At 41.0% G+C, this 24,747-nt stretch overlaps 1 protein-coding gene across 5 annotated transcripts in view; it reads right to left on the reverse strand.

Moving 5' to 3' along the window:
- mcf2la (mcf.2 cell line derived transforming sequence-like a) overlaps positions 1-24,747 on the reverse strand; it is a 225,589-nt gene that overhangs the window by 105,563 nt on the left and 95,279 nt on the right. For all 5 annotated transcript variants that reach the window (XM_059967763.1, XM_059967758.1, XM_059967760.1 and 2 more), the window contains exons 6-9: positions 13,495-13,611; positions 12,762-12,911; positions 10,622-10,746; positions 9,708-9,822 (exon numbers count right to left, since the gene is read on the reverse strand). In XM_059967763.1, coding sequence (XP_059823746.1) covers positions 9,708-9,822; positions 10,622-10,746; positions 12,762-12,911; positions 13,495-13,611 — 507 coding nt within the window. The remainder of the gene's footprint in view (positions 1-9,707; positions 9,823-10,621; positions 10,747-12,761; positions 12,912-13,494; positions 13,612-24,747) is intronic.

Raw genomic sequence — 24,747 nt, forward strand, 5'->3', positions numbered from 1 at the left:
CGGTGCTACGTAGATCGCAACGACAGATTCGACCACCTGATAGACTTGACCTAAAAGAAACTTCGCCACATGGGGACTCTTTCAAACAAAGGCGGGGTGAATGTGGTGAACTATGTGCCTGTCTGGACACGCCCCCTTCTGACTGCTCCTGTGGCTCCTCCCACAGGCCCCTGTATAAAGGTGATTCAGGTCTAATCCTCTGCCTCATTCTCCAGGATGTAATATGATGGTCACTCACTGCTGGTTCCTTCTTCAGTCAATAAAAGCCGATATCTCGCCTTACGTCTCAGAGTGAGTTATTGATGGTGCATCACCCAGCTCCCTGTCTGTAGCCTAAAAGATTATGGATTTCAGGTGCATATTCATGTACTTTTGAAAACTGAGGCAGTGAGTTGGAGATCTCCACTAGTCATGTAGTGTTTAATTTCTCATTTGTCCTCTAATCTTTCACACAAATAACTTAAACTTACACCTTCCTTATAGTCTTTACTGCTAACAAAATAGGTCTTACCTTTTTTAGGCCTCTGGTAATTATAGGTGTCTCAATTAAATCTCACTTGGTCTCTCTTGCTCTGATGAATATAAATCCAATTGAGCCAGTCCCTTTTTTTTAACTATGCACTTCAAAGAAACATTCTCAAAGTCTTTGCACCTTCATGTGGCTTTACTAGTTTTGGAATAAAGGATAGAACGTACCCTTTTCAGTTTGAAATTCATTATTTTGGAAGCGTGTCATACCCAGGCTTAGTCTTTCAGTGATTTTGGTTTACCTTCAATAATCACTACATTTGCTCAACAAAAAAAACGAACACCGTCTATGGCAAAGAACTACCTTGGATTTCTTGATGAAACTGGAAACACAAAGTGCACTGCAGAGACTGTGGTCAAATCAAGACGTACAAACAAGCTGGATGAACTCAGCAGGTCGGGCAGCATGAAACTGGAGCAGCCTGGAGCAAGTAAACGACCTTTTGTTGATTCACACTGTGTCTCTGTGGTTTGAACAGTTTTTGAAAGGTCAGCACTACCCATCTATTGGGAATCATTGCTCAATTGTGTGGAGTTTGCCTAAGGGATCATTGCTTTGTTTTATTGAACTGCTGAAATATTCCAGTTGCCAGTATTTGAACTAAAGGTTGTTTGGTCTGGTTTAAGCACCATGGATTTCTGGATATTTTGTTAGTTGATTATGTTTATTGAATCAAATATTACCAGTACTACGGGCAAAAAAAAGTTAATTATAAGTCGCACAACTGGAAAAAGTGACGTGAGTGTATCAAAGCATGGAATTGGCACCAGTGATTCTGCAGTTGGGACCTGCTAAAAGAAATTGAAGCTAAAGCTAAGGCTAATCAAATCAAAAGTCTTCAAAAGGAGTATGAACGAGCAGTTTTTTGGGGTACTGAAAGTCTGTGACTTTATTGATGCTTTGCTGTACACTTGGTGCTCAGTGGGGGGTGCCGATGCTTTTTTGCAGGTGGGGGTGTGGGGATCATTACCTTGTTGCTGCTTGTGTGTGGAGGGGGAGCTGGGGGGGCTTTGGGGTTCTAACATTTAACTGTCATTCATTCTTTGGGGGTACTCCTCTATTTCTGTGGATGTTTGTGAAGAAAAAGAATTTCATGATGTATATTGTACACATATCTCTGACATTAAATGTACCTACCTATTGAAATCTATTGAAACAAATGTGAGCAAAATTAAAGGCTTAGTACCATCAATCTTATGAAAAACAAAGAAAATGGCTTATAAGTGCAATTTCATTTTGAAGATTTGACTAATTTCTGTGAAGTTGTTGCTCAGCAACTAAACTCATTACTTCCCAAGACTGAATAAGTAAAACCATTTTTTTTCAAACATTGATCACTATTGTAGTGCATTCACAGAGGGTACGAAACAATGGTTGACCCAAACATGTTATTTTGAAGGTCAAGCAACAGACACAAAATGCTGGTGGAATGCAGCAGGCCAGGCAGCATCTATATGGAGAAGCACTGTCGACATTTCGGGCCGAGTCCTGACGAAAGGGAATTTCCAGCCTCTGCAGATTTCCTCGTGTTTGATTTTGAAAGTCATGTTGCTTCATTAAGCGAATATGTGCCTCACCTTCCACAAGACAATGCTTCCTAAATTCCAAGGCATGTTTTGATTACGCAGAGAGGTGACCTACAGGTGACTATTGAAGGACAAACATGTGCTGTAAGAGCAAGAGAGGATTCTATGGAAACGGAAGTAGAAGCTACAGAAAAGGAAAAATCAGGAAGAAATTGCCACACATATGGTCAAAGTTAATGTGCTAAATACTCAAAGTACTCCAGCAGGATGCAAGTTCCCCTATTCAGAAGGCACAAAGAGAAACAAAGACACCCAGTGTCAATGTTAATTTATTCATTCCTCGAGTGTCAGTGAATCAATGAACAGTGTTGAAGACTGACAGCTATAGTGACTGCCTCTATTTCCTTGAACAGTACACTAGTGGTTGGCTGAGAGAACTTGCCAGAAGTCGCCAGCATGTTGATCCTAAGAAAGGATATGTAAAAGCTAAAGCTTTACTTTTGATAATGAACAGAAAACAGCATCTGCCTATATGCAAAAGGCTCTTTCTTGGTTACCTATCAAATCTGAAGACATGAAAGAGGCTGTTGTAATCACATGGAAGAAGTACTGTACCGGCCTGTCAATATGTTGATTATCGTAAAGAAGTTGCCCTATATGCTTTGGGATAAATGGAGAACAGAGGCACAACCATAAGATAACTTCCACTGACATTGTTGATTTTATTGAAAGGCAAGTAAAGATTGCTACACATCTGGTGTTTTGGAATAAACAGGATATTCCATCACCTGCAATAAGCAAAGGTGTAAACAAAACTAAGTCACAATATCATTCTAAGACTAAAGGAAACAGCTTTGCCATTACATTGGCCACTGTGAAAATTAAAGCTAAAAATGAAGCTGGAACTAATGAAAGGGAAATGAGCTTGTCAGCCAAAGAAGTGTGTCTGTTCTGTGAGGGTGAACGCGCATTGCATTTGTACCCACAGATGGAAAAAGGGGCTTAGAGTGAAAAAATTGCTTTTCTAAAGAAAAATGGTGATGGTTTTGGTGTTTGTGTACGGGACACATCAGCAAGGGTAGCAGGAAGCATCTTACATGCGAGGTATATAGTGGTAAGCATCCCCGCATACTTCATATTCTCTCTGACGAAAGGGTGAAAAGTCAGAACAAGCTGCGAAAGAATCAGACGCAGCAGCGAGCAGTGCCTTGGTATCTCATAGTCTTACAGGGGCAAGCGATCATGATTGTAATCTTCTCGTAATTACAGTACAGGTGAAGTCTAAGAAGGATAACTAGACAGTGGTTACTTACGCTTTCCTAGATGAAGGAAATACAGCAGTGTTTGGCACAGTGAGCCTCATGAAAAGCTCAGCCTCACTGGAAAAAGGACATGGGTCACGAGAAGATCATGAATAGCTACATTATTTCAGGATTGGAAGTGGCTGGCTTAGATGGTGAAAACTGTTGTGAACTACCTCACATATATAGACAGGAAAGTATGCCTGTCCATAAAAGGAACATTCGACAACAGGGATAGTCTCGCATGAAACACGTCTGTTTGCCAGAGATTGATTCAGAAATTGAGCAGCTGATAGAGAACAAATGTGTCTAAAGCATTGGAGCTGTTGCAAGTGATACGCAGTGTTAATGATAGAGATAATGATTAACAGGATCCTAGTTTGGTACTTGTACGAACTTTGGCAAAGCAGTTCAAGGCGGACTTCCCTGAGTGCAGTCAGCATGAACAACCTGGTTTGTCAAGAGAAGATCGTATGTTTATGGAGCCAGACTAGTTTACCTTTGAGAAAGAAAAAGGTTGATATGCCAAAGATTGCTGAACAGCGTGCTCTGAGTCTAAGGAAAAGGTTTAAGAAAGATTTGTCATTTTCATGCTGACTACACAGCTTTCATGAAGGATGTCATCTCCAAAGATTATGCCGAAAGACTGCCAGCAAGGGATCTGGAATGCAGTGATGGGAAAGTCTGGTATATGCCACATCATGGTGTTTATCATCCAGAAAATGGAAACTTTCTGTTGTATTTGACTGTGGAGCAACTTTTCAGGAGACATCACTTAATGTTCAGATTTTACAGGGATCAGATCTTATTAGCTCACTGATTGGAGTCATAACCAGGAGGATAAAAGGTGACTTGATAGAGGGGTACAAGATAATGAGAGGGATTGATCGTGTGGATAGTCAAAGGCTTTTTCCCAGGGCTGAATTGGCGAGCACGAGAGGGCATAGTTTTAAGATGCCTGGAAGTAGGTACAGAGGAGATGTCTGGGGTAAGTTTTTTACACAGAAACTAGTGAGTGTGTGGAATGGGGTGCCGGCGGCAGTGGTGGAGGCGGAAACGATAGGGTCTTTTAAGAGACTTCTGGATAGCTGCATGGAGCTTAGAAAAATAGAGGGCTATGGGTAAAGCCTAGGGAGTTCTAAAGTAGGGACATGTTCAGCGCAGCTTTGTGGGCCGAACAGCCTGTATTGTGCTGTATGTTTTCTATGTTTAACCAGATTCAGAAAAGAACCAGTGGTGATCATGGCAGATACTGAATCAATGTTCCGTCAGGTTAAAGTACCAGTGGAAGATGCAGATCTGCTAAGGTTTCTATGCTGGCTTAATGGTGACCTCAGCCAAGATGTGGAGGGCTTTAGAATGGCAATACATCTCTTTGTAGCAACTTCATCACTGAACTATGCCAACTCTTAGGAAATGTGCAGAAAATAATGGAGAACAGTCCAGCTGTGAGACAGTGGATAAGATTTTGCATTGCTTCTATGTCATTGCTTCTTGTGTCAGTGTCCCACTCAGGAGCAACTGATGTTGGTATAGTATCAATCCAGCCAAGCCATTTCTTACATAGATTTTGTAGCAGATAGTACCACCGGATTCAAGATTCGTAAAGGATCATAGATGGAACTAACTGTGAAGAGGATTCCCCTTCTGCTGAGTGCTCTACTTTGGATCGTGATATTAAAGTTGAAAGTATCAGACTGAATGCATCACTGCACACCCTGCACTTACTCCATATCTAAGTCCTTCATGTCCTTCACTCTTTGCTTTTCTGGTAGCACAGCTAGCACACTAAGTCTGATGCTTATCCACTTTGTGAGCTGAAAGCCACCTTTAGCACAAATGGATACAAAGTCATGATAGAAATTGGAAGAGCTAAGATGGTGCCAAATGGCTGCCCCTTCAAGCTCACCTGCGGAAACTCCTCCCTTTAGTATCTCTTTTTCACCTTTTCTGAGTTTCTGTTGAGGTCCCTGATCTACAACAGCACTCAAAACTGTTTTTTTTTATGGCGGATGAGTTCCCATTCTTGGAGCTCACTGACCAGCCGTAAAGTGGTGTAACTGTTCTTCCAACCATTTGAAAGACTTCAAGGCTGTCAGATGTTTGAAAACCCTGGATTTTGGAGAAGTTACTGCGGTACAGTTACACCACTTTACAGACGCAAGCGAAGATGGCCATGGAGCAGTGACCTACCTATTTTGCACAACACATTTGAATTTAAATCTTACATCATCCCATAACATGAGGGAGTAAAAATTTTTGCATTATGATTCCTGTAGAAGGTCTTGAGGATTTGGGGGCTCATGCCAAACTTCTTCAGTTGCCTGAGATGGAAGAAGAAGCCTCCAACCTAATGGCATGAACATCGATTTCTCAAACTTCTGGTAACACCTCTTCCTTCATCATTCCCCACCCCCTTTTTCCCTCTCTCACCTTATCTCCTTGCCCACCCATCATCTCCCTCTGGTGCTCCTCCCCCCTCTTCTTTCTTCCATGGACTTCTGTCCTCTCCTATCGGACTCCCCCTTCTCCAGCCCTGTATCTCTTTCACCAGTCAACTTCCCAGCTCCTTATTTCATCCCTCCCCTACCCGATTTCACCTGTTATCTTGTGTTTCTCTTTCCCCCACCCCACCTTGTAAATCTACTCCGCAGCTTTGTCCTCCAGTCCTGCCGAAGGGTCTCGGCCTGAAACGCCAACTGTACTTTTTTCCACAGATGCTGCCTGACCTGCTGAGTTCCTCCAGCATTTTGTGTGTGTTGCTTGGATTTCCAGTACCCACAGATTTTCTCTTGTTTGTTAATACATGCCAAACTTGTTTTGGAAATGGTGGGTCAAGGAGTATTTACCACAGTTACAGGACATCAGAAACGGTCGGGTATAAAATGCAATTTCATCCCAGGAGACACTGTGTTTATAGTTGATGGCTCAGCACCTCAAAACTCATGGACCATAGGAAGAGCCATTCCAGTCTTTCCAGACAGAAGAGAATTTGTGCAGCAGATGCACATGAAGCAGCCAAAATCTGTCTTCTACAGGAGGCAGAAGTTTGAGGAGCTACAGTTTTAGAAGTTTCATGACTTTGACCGGACAGAGAGTGGTGGTAACTCACTCTCATCTCTCTGTACTAGGCTAAGTGCTAGTAATCTCTGGTCGAGATGACTGTCACACATGATAACTGGAAGAAGAAAGATGACACTTGTTTAAGATGCTTGTCCCTGAAAATTTTATGGCTCCTATCTTAGTAGTATGTAGTTGTAATTATTATAGTGTAATAATTAAGGGGCTGAGATGTTGGAGCCATGTATCTATTTTCTGTCTGTATTGTATTTGTGGTGGATTTATTATGGTAATCTGTCATGCGATTTGGGGTGCAGTAGAAGCAAATGAGTATAATTATGTTTTCATGCTTGGGGTTAGTTTTATTTTAATTTAGTCTAGTGCTGAGTAGGTAATTCACGGGAGTGATGTTTTTTGTTGTCTGTTAATTGGAATGTTATTGGACACTTAAATACACTAATTCTGATATCACTTGAATACGCTAGCTCAGCCGTTAACTTTATTACTTTGCTAATTTGAACGCTGTATCGCTGATTTAGTTTTGTTAATTTTTTATCATTCCAGGATTGTTTTGTAATAAAGGGTGGAACGTATCCTTTTTGATTTGGAAATTCATAATTTGGAAGCATGTCATCTAGTGTCGAGTACCCTGGCTTAGGTTTCTCTTCAAGTAACCCTTACAGCAGGGTCAATGGCAGGATTCTTAGCAGGATGGGTGGACAGAGGGATTTTGGGGTCCACTGATAGATCCCTGAAATTTGCTGTGCAAGTTGATAAGGTCGTCTCGAAGGCATACAGTGTGCTGGCCTTCATCAGTCAGGAGATGGAGCTCGAGAGCCACGAGGAATGTTGCAGCTCCGGACCACAACTGGAATAGTGTGTTCATTTCTGGTCATCCTCATCATGGGAAAGGTGTGGAGGAGATTTACCAGGATGCCACCTGGATTAGAAACCATGGAGCAAGCTAGGGCTTTTCTCGATAGACTGAAGAAGAACGAGAGGTGACTGAAAGGCATGTATGGTGAGATATTGTTCTAGATTCTAAGAACCCTCTTTTTCTCTGCACTCTTAGCACATACTCCCCCACCTTGTTTATCCTCATGAAATGCATTGCCTCACACTTAAACAGATTGGATTTTTGTGCCCTATGACTAGTCTTCTTTCAGTGTGGAACTATCTCCCTGTTAAATCCATTAAATCATATCATATTAAATTATACATAGATTCAAATCATATATTCATACTATAAAAGCACAGCACTGTGGAATGAGCCCTCCAAACACAAAACGTCTCACTGACTATTACACTTTGCTTTTCACTAACCAAAGGATTTTCCCACACTGAGTAGTCAAGCCAATGCCACCTTCCCTGTCCAAGAAGGTAGCTCTGTTAGGGGTCTCTATACATTCTTGCAGTGGGGTTAAATTTAATCAGGTTTATTGGGGGTTGCTGGGGTGGCTTGGCTCAAAAGGCAGAAAGGGCAGACTCTGCACTGTATCGCTAAAATAAACTAAAGAGAAGCAAATGGTCAAGATTCGTGGTCTGTGGTCAGCAACATCAACTCGGTACTGACTGCAAAAGCATATTACAATTTACCTGGGTTGGAGAGAATCTCTGGGAACTTCAGCAGGGAATCAGAGAGTTGCTTTGTTTCGTCTCCCCTCTCACTGTGAAACGGGGACATTTTTTTTTCCCTTATTAGGGGGAGAGAGAGAGAGAGAGAGAGCCTGTGGTATGTCAAATTACCGGGTGAATGAGTAGTCTTTGGGGTACTGAGTCTTTATTGATGCTTTGCTGCATGTTTGAGAGCTCGGTGGGGTGGGGTGCCAATGTTTTTTTGCTGGTGGGGGGGGCTTGTTGCCTTGCTGCTGCTTTTGTGTGGAAGGGGGAGCCACGGGGGGGGGGGGGCTTTGCGGTTCTAACATTTAACTGTCATTTATTCTTTGGGGCACTCCTCAGGTTTTGTGGATGTTTGTGAAGAAAAAGAATTTCAGGATGTATATTGTATACATTTCTCTGACATTAAATGTACCTACTGAAACCAATTGAATCTTTCAGGATGACACAAAAGCTTTGCATAGGGACAAAGCTATCTACATCACAATCACAACCTAAACAACCGACCAGTAAACACTACCAGTGACTGCTGCTGTTGTAGAGGGTGGGAAGGGAGGAGGGAGAAGTGTGGCACTGAGGGAGAGGATGGAGAAGGTGGCTGAGGGTGGGGAGAAGGAAGGGGGAGGAGAGAGATGAAGGGTGAACAAAAGGAAGGAGAAATGAAGAGAGGAAGGTAGGAGCAAGGGGGAGAGTGGAGGGTGAGGGGGAGAGAGAGAAGGGAGGGGGTGATGGAAAGGGAAGAGATGGAGAGGGATAGAGGAAGAGGAGGGCACAATAGAGAGGATTTCGACCCTTGGCCATCAGATTTCTGAATGGAAGATGAACCCATGAACACTACTTCACTCTTTTGGCACTACTTATTTAATTTATATTTTTAAATACAGTGCATTTCTTACTGTAATTTATAGTTTTATTACTATGTATTTCAATGTACTATTGCAACAAAACAACTAATTTCAGGACATATGGCAGTGATATTAAACCAGGTTCTGTTAAGGTGGACAGGGAGGGCTGGGGAATCCAAAACCTGAGGGAACAGATACGTGATAAAAGGGGAAAGACTCAAAAGCTACCTGAGAGGTAATTTTTGTACATAAAGGGTATTGCATACCTGCCAGAGGAAATGGTCAAGGTGGAGACAATTGCAAAATTTAAGAGGCAGTTAGTACTTGGAGAGGTGGGACTTACAGGGTTATGGGCTGAGAATGGGAAACTGGGGCTAGCAGCGAGGATGCTGTTGTCAACATAGACAAGCTGAGCTGAATGGCCTGTTTCTATGCTGTAGTACCCTGTGACTAAAGACAAGAGGGGAATGGAAGGAATAAGAAACAATTGGTGTCCTGGATAATACCAGTACAGGTTGGCCTATTTTCCATATAATTTTGTGACATAGACATCTGACCTACAATGACCCATTAGTCCAGGGGTCACCTCACAAGCACAATGAACCAGATTCTGTGGTCAGCAGCAACTATTACCAGTGCCATATAACTTAGAAATAACTTTCCTTAGAGTGATCTTTCCAGCAAGAATTTCCAGAATCCTTGCTACTGAGGCAACGAATTTGAATTCATGTTTGTACATAATGCCAACGGGTCCAATACCCTAACAACCACATGTAGACAATGTCAGTGACCGGGATCTGCCTCGCCCATTTCTCTCCTGCACACTCACCTCACAGAAATCTTCCTCAAAGTGTCGGAGTTGCAGACACTGCTCAAGCTTCAGCTGATGCTTACTCCAAAACTCATCGAAGGCCACTTCAGTCTCACACAACTGTGCAAGCAACCTAAGAGTAAAGGGAAAATTTAGGACACAAACCTCACTGAATAATAGGGAAGTAACTAGTGTAATACAGCTGGGCATTCTTTCCACGCCGCCAGGATACAGTTCGACAAAGGAAATTGGGAGGGGTCTCAGGTGCTGCATTAATGCTGGCTTAGTTCAAATGTTATTGTGTTGAAATTTCTAAACAGAACCATTGAAATGTGATATTTCAGTTGCATCATTAGTTGTCCCATGTAGTGGGATGTTGGCCAGAACAACCCACACTTCTTAAGCAGCAGTTAGAGATCAGCACAGACTATTATGCGATTCTGTAATTCCCAAGTGATGTACACAACTAGAGATACTAATATCAGAAACTGAAAGAGAAGGAAAATACTTGTCATATACAGCATCTAGGGGGAGAACAGTGTATTCACTTACAGGTTACAAATCTTACAAACTGGTTCTTGTCGAGGTTTCAAACCCCAATGTTCACTTTTTAATCATTTTCTCTCTAGACGTTAACTGATCTCCAGTATGCTTGTTTTACAACATCACAAATTGTCATCTGCTGTGTTCTTTGGTTGTTTCTTTTTAATAGAAGCAAAGTTCCTTGCCAGTATCCTGCCACATGAGACAGTCAATGCTGAAGCTGAGTTGCTGCATGTGGCTCTTTCAGTGGTTAGCCATATAAAGGAAAAGAGTAAGACAAACAGACCCCCTGATTTTAGGATGAGATTTCCATTCTCTGTAGTCATGATCTTCTATTTTGGAAAGATCAACAGATCGTGTTACCAATGAAAAAGGCAAAAAAAGCTCACCGTTCTACAGTGCTCTGATTATCCAGCTCATCTGTGTTCAGCTGATGCCCTGGATTTCTGTTGACCGGTTCCAGAATACAGGAGAGGAGAGAACAACCCTGTCTTCGTGTCTGGCTTATATCATTCTTTTAGAGAGCGAAAGGAGAGAGAAAGGAAAATTCATGAGTAGAATAAGAATTCCAACTTACAGTACATACTTCTGGTAAATCTCGACTGTGGAAGTAATATTCTGGATTTCCCTTTGTGCTGAAACCAGAATGGAAGTGTGTTATAGGTTCACTCCACTGGGTTAACATTTGGCTGTTGATTCTGTTCCAAATTGTTGATTGTATGAAGATTGCCTTTGATGCTTTGTCCCTCAAGTATACCAAACCATTGTCCAAGTACAGCTTGAAATGCCTAACATGAATTTGCTACAAAGATTTGTTCCTTCCACCTTAATAAAGCTTGTAGAGGCTCTGGAAAAGGTGATTGGAGTGACTCTTAAATACCTTCTCCCCCACTTTAATTTTGTGTATTTAACAGTTGTACTTACACTACACCAACATAATGCATCAGAGTAAACAGATTGAAAATCACAATAATTAAAACTGACTTTTAGTGCTTTTGTAATGTTCTTCAATATAACAATATAATACAAATCTGCTTCCCCAATGCTTTATACAAACACTTGATGGCATATTGCAGTAATTAATGGATTCCAATTTTACAGACGTGCTCAAGTCAGATGTCAGCAAGTCAGAAAACACAATAATCACTCAATATAACCATACCTCCACAGTGAATGACATCAAATGCACATAAAACTGATAAGAACAATAACTAGAAGGAGAGAGGGAGAGAAGAATGATGCCATTCGTAGGAGTGAACTATGTACCTATGTTGGACTTCAGAATCTAACAATATTAAGGGAGCTCGTTTATATGTTTGGATGCAAGCACAACAATTTGAGTCTCAGTGTTGACAAGACTAACAAGGTGAATGTGGATGTTCAGAAGGTGCAGCCTGACCTCTCCTCACTGCACATAAATGACTCCTCTGCGGAGAGAGTTAGGAGCACCAAGTTTCTGGGAGAGCACATAACGGACGATCTCAACACCACCTCTTCCTGAGGAGATTGGGAAGAGCAAGGCTCACCCCTCCCACCCCCTGTGGGAACCAATTTTTACAGAAGCACCATTGAGTTTGTACTGACCAGCTGGTATAGGAATTACAAGGCGTCCGACCACAAGACCTGACAAAGGATTGTGAGGACCGCTGAGTAGATCATTGGGATCTGTCTTCCATCCATTAGAAACACTTAGCATTGTCAATGATCCCTCCTACCCATCCAACAATCTCCTAAACCTGCTACCATCAGGCAGGATGTACTGACACAGACTGTTGGGATGGGAAACAGCTTCTTCTCCAAGGCCGTGAGTTTACTGAACTCCCTGCCACCAACCAGGTCTCATCACGTATGAAACACCAGTAGTGTCATACTGTTTACTTTTAAACTTGTAATGTAAATGCATCTTAATATTTGATAATTTATTTGCAGCAATATTACTTTATGTGTTTTGTGTGAGTTATACATAGTGTGTTATGTACTTTGGCCTGGAGGAACATGCATATGGTTGAACTGACAATAAGACTGAACTGTCAGACACAAAGTCTATAAAACTGAGGCAAAACTGCAGTGATGTCTTGCACCCTACACAAATGACAGAGGAGGAGGTGTTTTCTGTCGGAGGCAAATTAAGGTGGTTAAATCCCCAGGTCTTGACAAAGGGGTTCCCTTGGCCACTATAGGAGGCTAGTGCAGAAATTACAGGGGCCCTAGCAGAGATATTTGAATCAGCTACTGGAGGATAGCCACATTGCATTCCAAATTCACTATGTTGAGGTGAGGGTTGGGATGGTATTTCATCAAGGACAAGGATCTCCATTCAGGAAGGGTGCATACGGACTTTTATTTATAATCCTGTTCTGCATGTCTAAAAGTAGCCAGATACAATAGACAGTGTATGTTGACATGTACAAGAGGTAAATACAACTCGAAATCCCAACTTAGGTTTACTGTTGAAGATTTATGCCTTGTTTAGTAAATTACTAATTATATATTCCTTGAAACATGTATGCATTACATCTAGCACGTTACCTTCATCATTTCTTTTTTCTCTGTGTGCTTTGTTACAAGACCCATGGTTGTGGTAACATCATTTGGTAATTTAGTTTCAGCAAGTTCTGTCCCAAACATCTGAAGCACCTGGGCAGTTTCCTTTACCTTGACAGCAAAACTTTCAATAGCCTAATGCAAACAAAGACATCAGAAATATGAACTAGATCGAATATGGTAAATTGGATGGAACCAGAGTGGTTAATTTACGAACCCAGATGAAAATCATGGCATGGATATTTTTTTTAAAAAAAGCACTTGAGACAGAATTGTAAACCTGTTTTAAATGCAAATTCCTTATTTGTACATGTCTGCTAAAATAAATTGGCCTATTTGCATCAGCAGCCGTCAGAGCAACTCTATAACTCTTTTGATCTGTAGCACATTGTCGAGGACTATGTGTTGCAGAATACAGAAGCCCCATGTTCAATTCATCATCAATTCCTAGTTGAACTGAGCACCAGTTTTAACAAAACTGTGCTAACTAAGCAAAGGACAGATATTTGATAGATTTGATGGAAGGTAGGAGTGGGTGTGGTGGGTCAATTCTGCTGCTCAGGAAGTCAGATAGCTTACCAGCAGGTAATACGCAGGTATCTGGACAGGATGTCTGAGGATAACAGTACAGTACCAAGTGACCTAAAAACATCACAGCTACAATGACACTTTCAGTACTTCAAACTTAATCAGGAGGAAAGATAGGAAGGAAACTTACAGTGCGATGGCAGAACCACTGCATGTGGCAATACTCCAGGGTTCCCCCGAGTTCTTCTGTCAGCTGTGTTTTATCAATGTAGTTCTGTAATTCTGAGATTGAATTCAGCATTATGACCTGCAAGGGAAGACATTCTTAAAGCAATGAGTCTATCTCGCTGCAAAATAAACCTGGGATTACATCAAGTCAATCTCTCACAGAACATTCAGTTAGTTATTTGAAAACCTTGAGATGTGTTTATTAATTTTCATGAACTTTGTCCGAGTTTAATGAACACTCTCAGTTGCTTGGGTAATAAGGTTGCAGGAGTGCTTCTAACCGGGCAACAGATGGACTGATATACATCTGTAGCACAAACTACACCGGTTAACTTACTGGTTAGAGAGTTAATATTTCACTGCTAACCCTTCTCCTACAGTATACAGAGTAGTTGGGTCATTGACTCAGTATTAAGCATATCCAGGGTATATAAAAGCAAGAGCCTGAATGCAAGTTATGGAAGAGGTACAATAGAGGCATAAGTGAACAGATGGCCAAGGAATGAGAGGCTACCACAGCTCATTGAATCGTCCAGAAGAGGTAAGAGCATGGAAGTTATGTGCAGACAATAAAGATATGTTCCATACATGCAGTGGAGATGCTGGATGAATAAGTCCACAGCACTGCATCTGTAACACCGCCAATACCTGATTTTGGAATAACCCTTGGGATGGAGAGGATGTGTCTCAGAAAAGAAAATTGCTATTTGTTTAGGATAAACTACAGTTGATCCTGAACATCTGGAATATTATTATATAAATATATATGATCACTCTGTCTCTTTATCTCTCTCTCACTGCCTCTCTAGCTCTATCTCTATCCAACAGAACCAACATGGGCTATTTGTAACCCACATCATCTACTCACTAGTACACTCTTATGAATCGGAGTTTGATAAGTTAACACCACAAGAACAGTGAAAATCAAAGAAAATGCGAATGCTAGAAAAATAAAAATTCTAATGAAGGTGTCTTTGATGTGAAACATTAACTATACTCATCCATCGCGAAGTCCTTAGAGAGGCTGGTCCTGGCTCACCTCCAACCCCTGGTCAGATCAGCCCTCGATCCCCTGCGGTTTACCAGGAGTACATTGGAGTCAACGATGCTGTCATCTACCTGCTGAAAAGAGCCTACTCCCATTGGATAAGCAGGGCAGCTCCGTGAGGATTGTTTTTTGATTCCTCATTGCTGGGAGAGAAGCTCCATTCAATGCAGGCTGGCTCTGCCATTGTATCCTGGATAATGGACTACCTGACTGGCAGACCACAGTTTGTGCAGCTTCAGAGCTGTGTGTCAGACATGGTTATAAGCAGCACTGAGGTCCCATGGGGGACTATATTGGCTCCCTTCCTGTTTACCACCAACTTCAGATACAACACTGAGTCATGTCATCTGCAGAAATTCTCTGATGACTCAGCAATAGCTAAATGTATAAAGGGAGTATGGGAGGATGAATACAGTGCCCTGGTGCAAGCTGAATCATCTGCAGCTCAATATCAGTAAGACAAAGGAGATGGTGATGGACTTTAGGAGAATAAGCCTACACTGCTCCCAGTTACTATTGATGGTGAGGACCTTCAGGTACCGGTAGTACACCTGGATGACAGACAAGTGGAGCACCAACACAGAGGCTGTGTATAAGGGCCAAAGATGCCTCTACTTCCAGAGGAGACTTAGGTCCTTTGGAGTATGCAGGCCTCTCCTCCATATGTTCCACCAGTCTGTTGTCACCAGTACAATCTTCAATGTTGTGGTGTGCTGGGACAATGACATCAACATGGGTGATGCCAGCAGGCTCAATAAACTGATTAGAAAGGCTGGTTCTGTTATAGGAGTCAAACTGGACACACTAGAGGCTGTGGTAGAACAAAGGAAAATCTATAGAAAATCCTGGCAGTTCTGGACAATGTTTCTCACTCTTGGCCTGCCACCTTGGCTGAACGGAGGAGCACTTTCATTAATAGACTAAGACAACGGTGCTGCTCCAAAGAACACTACATGAGGTCATTCTTACCCTCGGCCATTAGGCTCTACAATGAGTCAACCTATAGCCAGGGGAGTGATGATCCCCTCCTGTTAGACTGTTTCAGAGAACTTTTTTTTATTCTTTCTTACTTCTCTTCTATTATTTGTATATCTGTGCACTTGTAATGCTGCTGTGACAGTGTAACTGCTTTTGGGATCAAAAAAGTATCCACCCATCCATCTATCTATCTATACCGCTCCTTCCATAGATTCAGACTGACCTCTTCAGTATTTCCAGCACTTTCTGTTTTTATTATATCAACAAGAGTGACAGTACACAGCAACTCTGACATAACAGAATGACTTAAAGCACAATGGGAGAAAAAACACACCCCGCAGCCACAATCAGATTCTGTACATGCACTTCCTGACATCCAGCATGTCTAAGCGATCGAAAGACAAATAATACTCAAAGCATTTGGACTAACGAGCACGAACACAGATCCAATAACTAATAATTGACACATCATGGTTTAGGCATTGATAAAGTGTTTAAGAAGAAATCTTTCGAATCGCCGGTTGCAACTTGACTGAAACAACCAAAGAACCATCTCCTTTGTTCCAGATATCTCAAGGACTGCCAAACGTTCAGTAGGATTCTGTATGGAATGACACTGTTGTAGATGCAACATAATGAGTTATTCATCAGCAACTCCATCACATGCGCAATAAGTACCTATACTATTTCAATTGTGGACAGATGAGGAATTTAGATTCCAAGGCATTGTGTCCTTGTAAAATCAAGAGGTTGAAATCAAGGTGTAGTTTTTCACAGGCAACAACAATTCTGAGATGAATTCATTGAGCACTAGGTTTAGGAATATGCATTATTTGAAAGGATACATATCAAGGTAATCATTTTAGCAAGGAGCAAAGTATTTGCATATATACTGTGCCTATAAAAAGTATTCACCCCCCCCACCACTAAAATCACATTTTATTGATTTACAACATTGAATTATGATAGATTTAATTCGGCATTTTTGACACTAATCAACAGAAGACTCATGTCAAAATGAAGACAAATATCTACAAATTGGTCTAAATTTATTACAATTATTAAACACAAAATAATTGACTGCATAAGTATTCACCCCCTTCAAATCAGTATTTAGTAGTTGCACCTTTGGCTGCATTTACAGCCTTGAGTCTGCGTGGACAGGTCTCTATCAGCTTTGCCCATCTGGACACTCCAATTTATCCCCATTCTTCTTTACGAAACTGCTCAAGCTCTGTCAGATTGCATGGGAAATGTGAGTGAACAGCCCTTTTCAAATCCAGCCACAAATTCTCAGTTGGATTGAGGTCTGGACTCTGAATTGGCCACTCTAGGACATTAACTTTGCTGTTTCCTGTTTAGCTACTCCCAAGTCACAGTTCTCTTGTAGACTGCATCAGAATTTTCTCTAGAATTTCCCTGTATTTTGCTGCATTCATTTTACCCTCTGCCGTCACAAGCCTTCCAGGGCCTGATGCAATGAAGCATCCCCACAACATGATGCAGCCACCACCATGCTTCATGGTCAGGATGGTATGTTTTTGATTATGTGCGTTTCTGATTATATGCCAAACATAGCATTTGGTCCGATGGCCAAAAGTTTTGGTTTCATTTTGATTTTATCAGACCATGGAACTTTCTTCCAGCTGACTTCAGTCTCCCAAATGCCTTCCGGCAATTTTAGCTGAGATTTCATGTGAGTTTTTTTTCCCCAACAGTGGCTTTCTCTTTGCCACTCCCATAAAGCTGCAACTGGTGAAGCACCAGGGCAGCAGTTGTACGTGCAGTCTCTCCCACCTCAACCACTGAAGCTTGTAACACCTTCAGAGTTGTCATTGGTCTCTTGGTGGCTTCCCTCACCAGACAACTCCTTACATGATCACTAGTTTTTGAGAACGGCAGATTTACAGCTGTGCCATATCCTTTCCATTTCTTGATGATTGACTGTACTCTAAGGGATATTCATTTCCTTGTATCCATCTCCTAGCTTGTGCTTTTCAATAACTTTTTCATGTATTTTTGTTTGGAATGTTCTTACGTCTTCATGATGTAGTTTTTGCTAGGATACTTCCAGATCCAGGTGTATTTTTACTACAATCAAATGAAACACCTTGACTACACACAGGAGATCTCCATTTAACTAATCATGTGACTTCTAAAACCAATTGGTTGCATCAGTGATGATTTGTATGCCAAATTAAAGGGGGTGAATCCATTATTTTGAGTTTTATATTTGTAATTAATTTAGATCACTTTGTAGAAATCTGTTTTCACTTTGACATAAAAGAGTTTTCTTTTCTGTTGATCAGTGTCAATAAAAGCCAAATTAAATCCATTGTTGATTCAATGTTGTAAAACTATAAAAATTTAAACTTCCGGGGTGGGGGTGAAATCTTTTGAAAGGCACTATACCAAAACCTTGAAACTTTCTATTAATCGTATGTGATTGTGTTATCCTACAAGAGTATCAACTTCCTCTGATAATATTTTGATGGAACGGTCACTGAAACAACTACAGATTTATTGTAATGGGAACAGTACTCAGTATAAGGCAAGCAAGTGACATCACATAATGTAACTGGTTTTATGAAGACAAAAAATAATTCTTACAGCTGCGATCAAATGACAGAGCAGACTCAATGGGTTAAATGGACTACTCCTGCTATAATATCTTATGAAAGAATTGTTGGTTATTTCCTGTGGTTTATCCTGAATGAACAGCAATGTGCCTGTCTAAGGCACATCCTCTCCATCCCAAGGGTTACTATAAATTCCTTGTGATTCTTCAAGACTACAGATATTTTTGTATGTACTCTAAGTAAAAATGTAACTGTGCAATTCTGTTTGAAGATGATCTGCTTTCTATAAATATCATGACCAGGAAACAGTACTCAGAATATTCAAGGAACAGGCATCACTCAATATTACAAATTTATCTTTAATGCAAACAATTTCTGATTATTTTTCTGTGGTGTGTCTGGAGTGAATAGGAAGAAGTCTACCTGAGGCAAAATCAAAGTTGAGTCTATTGTCTAATGCACAAGTATATATATATATAGCAGTTTCATAGGAACGTCGCTCCAGTCAATCAGCATTCAAAGAAAAACATAAATTAAACATGAATTATACACAACATTTTACAAGAAAGACACAATTAGAACCAAAAAAAATAGAAGTCCATTTTAGTGCAAAGTGACCAAAGTTGTCACAGTGTTGCTAAACAGTAGTGACTAGGGTTTAGCAGCTAGGTCAAGAGCTGAATAGTTGAAGGGAAATAGCCGTTCTTGAGCCTTATGTTGTGGGCTTCTGGCTTCTGTATCCCCTGGCTGACCTTTGATAATGGATGTTGCCTTCTTGAGGAAATGCCTTCAGTAGGTGTTGCTAATGGTGGGGAGAGAAGTGTCTGAGATGTATTGGGCAGAGTCCACTACTCTTTGCAGTTTCTTCACATTTGCTTTGCTGTACCGGACCGTGATGTGTGATTCTTTCAGCAGTACACCTGTAGAAGTTTGTCAGGTTGTTCAGTGACAAGCTGAAACACCTTAACCTCCGAAGTAAGCAAAGGCACTTTCCTTAGAATTGGCCCTGTGTACTTGGCCCAGAACAGGTCACCTGATATGTTAACACCCAGGAATTTAAAGCTCCACTGCAGACCCCCCATACAGACTGGCATAAATTGCCGTCCTTCCTTCTTTTAGTTTAGTTTCAGTTCTTTAGTTTTACTGATGTTGAGCAAGAAATTTTTGTTGTGGCACTGTTCAAATGGGTGCCCTATCTTGTTTTGGTAAGCTAACTTGTTACCACTTGTACTTAACCCAATAACAGGAGTGTCATTGGCAAATTTGAAGATATCATTAGAGCTCTGCTTAGCCACACAGTTGTAGAGTATAAAGAGTAGAGAAGGGGACTAAGTGATGTCCTCCGTGATGAGGCCAAACTCCCTGTAGACTTGCTTAAAGTAATAGAATAAAAAAAAGTCTCCATGATAATATAATATAAGCACATATTTTAATGTCACACTTTTTGTATATACCCAACTTGGTTTGCAGATTAGACAAAATCACTAAGCAAAGTATTACATACACCCTTGGAAGTCGACCTGGGGGGTGGGGGGTGGAATATGGGGTTGCAGGGAGTGGGGTGCTACCTCTCTGAAATGAGTTTTTGCAGGGTGGGATGTCTGGAGTGAGCTACAGCAGCACAGGTCTTGAAGCTTAATGGTGAATGTGAATGTGATGATTATGTTTAATACCAAACTGTAGTTTATAAACTGCAGCATATCCTCTTGTCCAGATCACCCAGAACAGAGTGAAGATCCAGAGAAAATTGCATCTGCTATTGGCTTATTATAGTGGTAGGCAAATTGGAGCAGATCCGTGTTATCTCTCAAGCACAAGCTGATTTGAAGCACTTCATTATAATTGAAGTAAATACATACCGGATAGTAGTCATTGAGGCAGATCATTGGGTACCAGTACAAACCGGTCAGACTTTTAGTACTTGGGGTACACCATCTGGAACAGATGTCTTTTGTAAATTTGCACTTTTGAAGGATGCCCAGTGTTGGCCTTAGACACGGAAATTGTAGGGTCATCCAGAGATGGATGAGGAGAAGGTGGGGTTGGGCTTATTTAGTTATCCTCATCAAAGCATGCGTAAAAAGCATTGATCTCCTCCAAGAGTAATGGGTCATTGCTACTTAATCCAGCTGATCTTGCCTTGTAGGAAGTTATATTGTGCAAGCCCAAAATTTAGACCAAAATTGCCTCTTTGTACTTGCAATATGAGGTTATACCCAATTTCCCTCGGGATCAATAAAGTATGTCTGTCTGTCTGACTTCTCATATGACTCTGGGTTGTCAGCTCTAAACACCACAGATCTAGCTCTTAGCAGATTACAAATCTTCTGGTTTATCCAGTGCTTCGATTAAAGGAACTCTTGATGCAGGAATAGTGATATGTTTCTAACCAGTATAAATGGAAGAGGTCTTGCTGTAAGTGAGAAAGTGGTGTAAGTGCATTTTGAAGTGAAAAAGGTCCTTTGAGTGTTTTGTCATCAGAAGGCTGGCACACAGTCACTATGGTCACAATTACATCCTGCATGAATAGTTCAAATAGAAATTCAACGCACATTCATCTACAGTGGCAACAATATGTTTAAGAGCTTTGAAAAGTAAGGAAGGCAGGAGATAGTATATCAATTACAAATAGTGTAGTTTTTGCATTTGATTGGGATTCTGAGAGGGAGATACATAGAATAACTTAAGTGGTAGCTGACATGAGAACTAGGAAGAGAAGTTATCAGCAGTCACATGAAGAATGGTCAATAACACAAACCAACTGGTTCGGAAGAGGGAATGGGAGAGAAATAGGACAATGGATGGAGGGCAGATCTGGGAAAAGGCTTATAAGGGAAGGGAGCTGAGAGAAAAATGTCTGTGCTATGAGATGGTTGGTCAGAAAAATTTTTAGTAATAATTCTGACTGAATAATCACATTATGTAACTAATGAAACCCAAGATAAACTACTGGTAATATAACCAACAGTCATAAACACAAGAAATTCTGCAGATGCTGTAAATCCAGAGCAACACACACAAAATGCTGGAGGAACTCAGTAGGTCAGGCAGCATCTATGGAAAAGAATAAAGATAGCCAACAGTCATATTTATTATATGGTAAGTTGAAATTGGAATTAGTTTATTATTGTCTGGTGGATTGGAGACCCTCAATGATTGTCAGACTGGTGAAGCCGGACTCCGGCAGCCAGTAAACATCCACTTCCACTGGGCTTGGATCTCTGAGTGGTGAGAGGCCTCAGTATGAGTGAGATTGTAAGATGGACCTGGACCAGGCAGCATCAGTTTGGGTCTAGCAAGGTGAAGAGAGGGAAGGAGTGGAATGAGGAAATTATTTTTCTTTAGCCTATTCATTTTCTGGGATCCAGATGTCACAACAAAGCCAGCATTTATTGGCCACTGCTAGTTACTGACGTTCGAAGATGGGGGAGAGCCACCTTGAACTGTTGCAGTCCTTCTGATGAAGGGATCCCACAATGTCCTTCGGCATTTGATAGTTTTTGATAAATGCAGGGCTGGAGTGCTTCCATTCACAAATGCAGCTGAACACTGTGCTGAACACAGTAAACATATCTAACTGATAAAGCTGAGGAAAATCTTTAGGCTAAGCACATTGCTGTGAGGGGAATTGAAAAGCAAAATCATCAGATGCTTGAAGTATGAAATAAAAGCAGAAAATGCTGGAATTTTTTAGCAAATCAGGAAGCATCCCAAAGAGAGCAATAGAATGAACATTTTAGCTCTGATGAAGGGTTTTCGATCTAAAACAGTATCTCTTTCTCTTGCCAAAGGTGCTGGCTGGCCTGCTGAGCTTCAATATATTTAACTTTATTTTATTTTAGAGATAAGCACAGCAACAGCCCCTTTTGGACCAATGAGCCTTCACTGTCCAGTTACACCATGAGATTTATCAATTTACAAACCCATACAACTTTGGAATTGCACTCTTTGGAAGAGCAAACCCACAAAGACACAGGGGAAACATAGAAACTCCTTACAGACAACAGTGGAAGTGAATCCAGGTTCGCTGCCTCTGTAACGACATTATGCTAACTGCTACACTATCACACTGTCCCAACATTTTCTGTTTTGTTCCTCCAGTGATTCCCTAGGACTGGGTGGGTTGTCCTTCAAAAGTCACACCCATTTTCCTTCAAACAAAACATGACTGCAAACTTTGGAGTGTGCCCATTGACTTGAGCTTTATCGGAGCTCTTTAATATCACAATCAGACAAATGCTACCTGATGTCAAAGGGCATCACCCTCTGCATTGCCCACATTTGGTCCAAGGCTGTGATGATGTTTGCAACCAAGTGGTCCTAGAAAAATCTAAGCTAGACATCAGTGAACAAGTTTATGAAGACTCAGTGCCACTTGATAGCACTGTTCCAGCATCTGCTGAAGATTGAGAAAATACTTACCAGGTGTCAAATAGCCAGAGTTGATTTGTCCTATTTTCTTATAATGAGAAAGATGCCGTGCAGTTTGGAAGTACTTTTTGGCTAACTTTGGGGGAGCATTTGGAAAAGGTTATGTTTAATGTTATGTGCTTTAGTGAAAAACAAATCTTGGCAGTTTTAAAAGCCTGTTTTTTCCCCTCCAGATATTGCAAAACAAGATTTTAGCTTTTTGCAGCTTTTAGAGGCAAACTGACTCACTTTATATTGGGAGGTCTTTGTCCACAGCAGTGGCAGGGGTGAAATATTAGATAACTGGTATTTGCCAGTAACTGGTCTACCACATTCATGCCAAAGTACCACAGCTCCTATTTTGAGTGGCAAACATTGGTGAGGTAATATTTTTTTCCACAGTTTTACCCCCAGCTTTGTCAGCTATTATCTACAGTTTGGTTGAATCTTCCAGTTATATTCATTCTGTAATAGTTCACAGTTTTGATGTAAGCTCTATACAAAGTACTATTTTACCTTCCACGTGAATGGCTGGACAACATACCAAATCTGGTTCTAGGAATTCAAAAAAAGCCTAAAATAATTTTCATTTATATCATTTTTCACCCAGTCTGTATTTATCTCTTCTTGGTTCCTCTACATGGCACAGCATCTCACCATTTCAACACTAATTTTACCATGTATCATTGATGTTTGGCAAATGGAAATCACAGACACAGGAATGTCCAACATTTCAAGATACAGGATTAAATGCAGCAAAGTGTTTAATTTGGCATGGTGTTTGTTACTGATTTTGTGCAGAAACATGAAATAGCATTTCACTTTAGTGCATTGCCTGGGTAAGTTTAAAATGCCAGCATCCAGGACGTCATCCAGTAACCACTTTATTCTATAGCAACAATCATTAATGACAAAAGCCACGAGAATGAGTCAGAATATTTTGCACCCAATAGGTCCAGTTAAATTTTTTCTTAATATGCAGACATGGGAACATAATTAACTGTACCTTTAACCCTCTTGCCAATCAAGAATCTACCAATATCTGCCTTAAATACACCCAGTGGCTTGGCTTCTACAGCCCTCTGTGGCAACAAATTCCACCAATTCACAACCCTTATTCCATTTTTAAAAGGTCACCCTTTGTTCTGAGACTGACTTTGGATCCTCGACTCCGAATAACGACAACACCCTCTCCACTCTATCCAGGCTTCCCAGTATCCAGTAGTATGAAATCCCCAATCATCCTTCTGAATTCTATTTAGTATAGACCATAGATATCAAACACTCCTCATACATTAAGCCTTTCATTCCTGTTTCATTTTTCCAAATATCCTCTGGACCCGCTCCCGGGCCTTCTTTAGGTAAGGGGCCCAAATCTGCTTACAATATCCCAATGAGTTCCAACTCCTTATAAACCTTGAGTAGTATATCCTTGTTTATATATTCTAGTCTTCTTAAAATGAATGCTAACTTTGCATTTCCCTTCATTAACTACAGCCTTAACCTGAAAGTTAACCTTGATGGAATCCCAATTCTTTGAATCAGAATTAGAATTATTGTCATTGACTTAGGTGACATCAAATTTGTGACACCTCTGATTTCTGAATTCTCTTTCCATTTAGAAAATAGACTACACTTTACCCTTCCTGCCAAATCACATAACCCCACTCTGCATTCCATCTGCCACTTCCTTGCTCACTCTCCCAACTTGCCCAAATCCCTCTGCATTTTCCCTGTCTCAATGACGCTACTTAACTTTCCACATATTTTGGTATCATCTGCAAGCTTGGCCACAATGCCATCAATTCCCTCATCCAGGTCAATAATTTATGAAGTGAAAAGTTGCAGATCCAACTTTATCTTCTTTCAACACCAACAAGTCCCCAGTTAGTTAAAACAGAAAATTACCCTGATGTAAAGAGAGATAAAGAGCTGAGCTTTATTTGTCACATGTACATTGAAACATACAGTGAACAGTGCTGTCTTTGCATCAGGTCAAATCAGCGAGCATCATGCTGGGTAGCTCACAAGTGTTGCTATGCTTTCAGAGCCAACATAACGTGTCCACAGTACAACTTTGAAATGTGAAAGGAAACCGCAGCACACGGAGGAGGCCCATACAGTCGTGGGAAGAATGTGCAAACTTCTTACAGACAGTGGTAGGATTCAAACCCCTGGCCAATATTTATTTCCCAATGTA

Source organism: Hypanus sabinus, chromosome 4 (genome assembly GCF_030144855.1).
Source record: "Hypanus sabinus isolate sHypSab1 chromosome 4, sHypSab1.hap1, whole genome shotgun sequence".
Classification (NCBI taxonomy): Eukaryota; Metazoa; Chordata; class Chondrichthyes; order Myliobatiformes; family Dasyatidae; genus Hypanus; species Hypanus sabinus.